Source organism: Notothenia coriiceps, unplaced genomic scaffold (genome assembly GCF_000735185.1).
Source record: "Notothenia coriiceps isolate Sejong01 unplaced genomic scaffold, NC01 NC01_scaffold00018330, whole genome shotgun sequence".
NCBI lineage: Eukaryota > Metazoa > Chordata > Actinopteri > Perciformes > Nototheniidae > Notothenia > Notothenia coriiceps.
In genome coordinates, this window is record NW_011351031.1 from 12956 (window position 1) to 15799 (window position 2844).

At 43.1% G+C, this 2844-nt stretch overlaps 1 protein-coding gene across 1 annotated transcript in view; it reads left to right on the plus strand.

The window, feature by feature from the left end:
- The window catches only part of ip6k1 (inositol hexakisphosphate kinase 1), a 10772-nt gene extending 10510 nt beyond the window's left edge, over nt 1-262 (plus strand). Inside the window, exon 9 of the mRNA XM_010777617.1 lies at nt 7-262. Coding sequence (XP_010775919.1) covers nt 7-182 — 176 coding nt within the window. The 3' untranslated portion in view covers nt 183-262. The remainder of the gene's footprint in view (nt 1-6) is intronic.
- Nucleotides 263-2844: the final 2582 nt, after the last annotated feature.

Genomic DNA, 2844 nt, shown 5'->3' on the forward strand with positions numbered 1-2844 from the left:
CACCAGCCCCCCGGCAGCCACCCCCCCTGGTGGACGTTCGTATGATCGACTTCGCCCACTCCACCTTTAAGGGTTTCCGCGGCGACACGGCGGTGCACGACGGGACGGACCGGGGCTACGTGTTCGGACTGGAGAGCCTGGTCAAGATCCTGGAGAGCCTGCAGGACGATAACCTGCCGTAGCTCCCAACACACAGACACACACAGACACACACACACAGACACACACACACAGACACACACAGACACACACAGACACACACAGACACACACACACACACACACACACAGACACACACAGACACACACAGACAGACACACACACACACACACACACACACACACACACACACACACACACACACTTGTTGTGAGTTAGTTCAGGTCGTGTGGTCGTGTTTTCTAGAGAACTGAATTGGTTTCGCTGTAAATATGGAGTGAGGTTCTTGAGGGCGTCACCATGGCAACGCGGGCATTCTACAGTTGAGTAGTTACTATAGCAACAGCCAGGAGGCGGGACAGTGGAGCCAAAATGGCTGCAACCTAAAGTTCATATGAAGAAACCTTTGCAAAACACACACCTTTGTACTTCTACACTTGTGAGGACCTACATTGGCATAATGCATTTCGTTTTACATAACCTACAGTTCAACCGAAAATCTACCAAATTTTCCTTCTCAGCCACACTGCTTTTTTTCTATCTTGATTGTTTTGGTTTAAGTAGCCGAGTTATGGAGATATCGTTGGGAAGATGTCTGCCTTATCTCCAATGTAATGGAACTACATGGCCTGTGGTGCTAAAAGTGTCTCTTTTCACTAATCATATAGTTTCATCTAGGTACCTTTTCTTTCTACCGAAGTACTCCTGGCAACCCTCATCCTTTATTAGATACATGCCTCAACTATACGATGAGAGGCTTGTGCGATGATACAGTTGGCGGATGTAGTTTGGTAAAAACAAATTAGTTCCTACATTAAACTGCTATCAACATGGTCTTTGGATTATCTTGAGGATCATGAGTTTTCAAATATATTTTTGGCACTTTTAATGCCATTTAGTTTCATTACACTGGAGAGTAGGCAGACATCTCTCACGCTCCAACACCAAAACAATCTGCATTGATTTATAGCAACACCTGAGACTTGTTAGAGTCCCCTTGCACTCGCAAATGTGTTTCTCTTCTTCACCGTGAGTTTCTTGCTTCACTGTGAGGATTATATATGTGTTTGACACCAGAGGGATATTTTAACATATATCTGTAACAGAAGGAAGGTTGCTCTGTGCTTTCCTTAAATCTGAGTTTTAAGATGTGTACATGTGAGTTTCTCAACTGGTTCGGAGCCAGTCCTGATTCAATAAAAGGGACAAGTAGTAGATGTAGGTCACTGAATTTTAATGAGGCCTTTTTTGTAGAAAAAACACACAGAAATTATTCTTCAAAGCGGATCACTTCTATGTCTTAAAATCTGCTGTAGGGGGTCTTTAAACTACAGAAAGGAACAAAGGAGATGAAAGTGAAAAACATGCTTTCTGTGTCAAACTCACGTAGGTTATTCTGCACAGTGAGGATGAAACATCGAGTGAAATAAAAACACTGAAACACACACACAATTCAAGGGGGTTTCATAATACCACTTCACGCTTTGAAGGATGAGAGGACCATCCTAAAAACATCCTTATTCCCAAGGTTGAACATTTCAATTGGTCCTGATTAAGATATACAAACAGCTGCACTCTACACACACACACATACACACACACACACACACACACACACACACACACACACACACACACACACACACACACACACACGGACATCCTGGGAAAAGTTGTCTGTGGACAGAGCGTCCTCTGCACGACCAATCAGCTGCATCCCAGGGGCCGCCCACTGAACACTCTATGTCCCCCCCCCTTGCTCCTTCCCCTCACTCCCCTGACTCCTCCCCTCTTCTCACCCTTCCACTCTTCTTCGCTCCTCTTTCTCTACAGAAACCAAACCCGGACAGATGAACAGACTCTTTCAGCGTTACCTTGAAAACGCACTCCAAGCATCTGTTAAAGCAATAGATGGAGGTGATAGACTGCAATGTTTTGTTTTTTTCAGCAATGCAGAGGGCAGCATTGCCCCACAGGGAGAACGGGGATAAAGTATAAACATAGAAGTAGGCTTAAGGAAAGGGTATAGATCATTTCTTTTTTTTTAAACGCTGCGTGTCCGTTTTTGGGGCTTACGTCAAAAACGTTAGTAGTCGGTGTCCGTAAATCATCCTCTGGGTTTATTGTGTAATACTGAAAGCATAAGTGTCACTTCCCTAAATCTGGCCTGCTGATATTTTTTCTTATTCTCAACAAATCCCATTTAAAAGAAAGACTCAAACCAACAATTAAATGATCCACTTACACCAATTGTGTGTATCAAAAATCCTGATGTATCTTCTTCTTCTCTTCCATGGAGCTCCACTTTTGTCCAAAAATTATTAAAAACACACCAATAAGCCACCCTATTTCACTCTGGCCCCATGTCCTTCATTAAATACTCATTAGAGCACCAATTGTGGATAAATCTGCAGCGGAAAATAGTGCCCAACAAATGCACTGTCCTCCTGTTTGAGTAAGGTTTGCTTACAACTACAATGACCAGCTGATTTAAGAAATGACTGAGTCTTTCAAAATTGAGATTTAATCTCCTTTTTTGTATCAAATTATTTTTGGTGGTGTTTGATTTGATTGCCAAAGCAAGAGAGAATATATGGGGATGTTGTGTTTTATCATCGGCCCCTTGGGCTCAAGTGTCCCTTTCTTGACATAACAGCCTTTGGCCAAAAATATTCCCAAAATGTC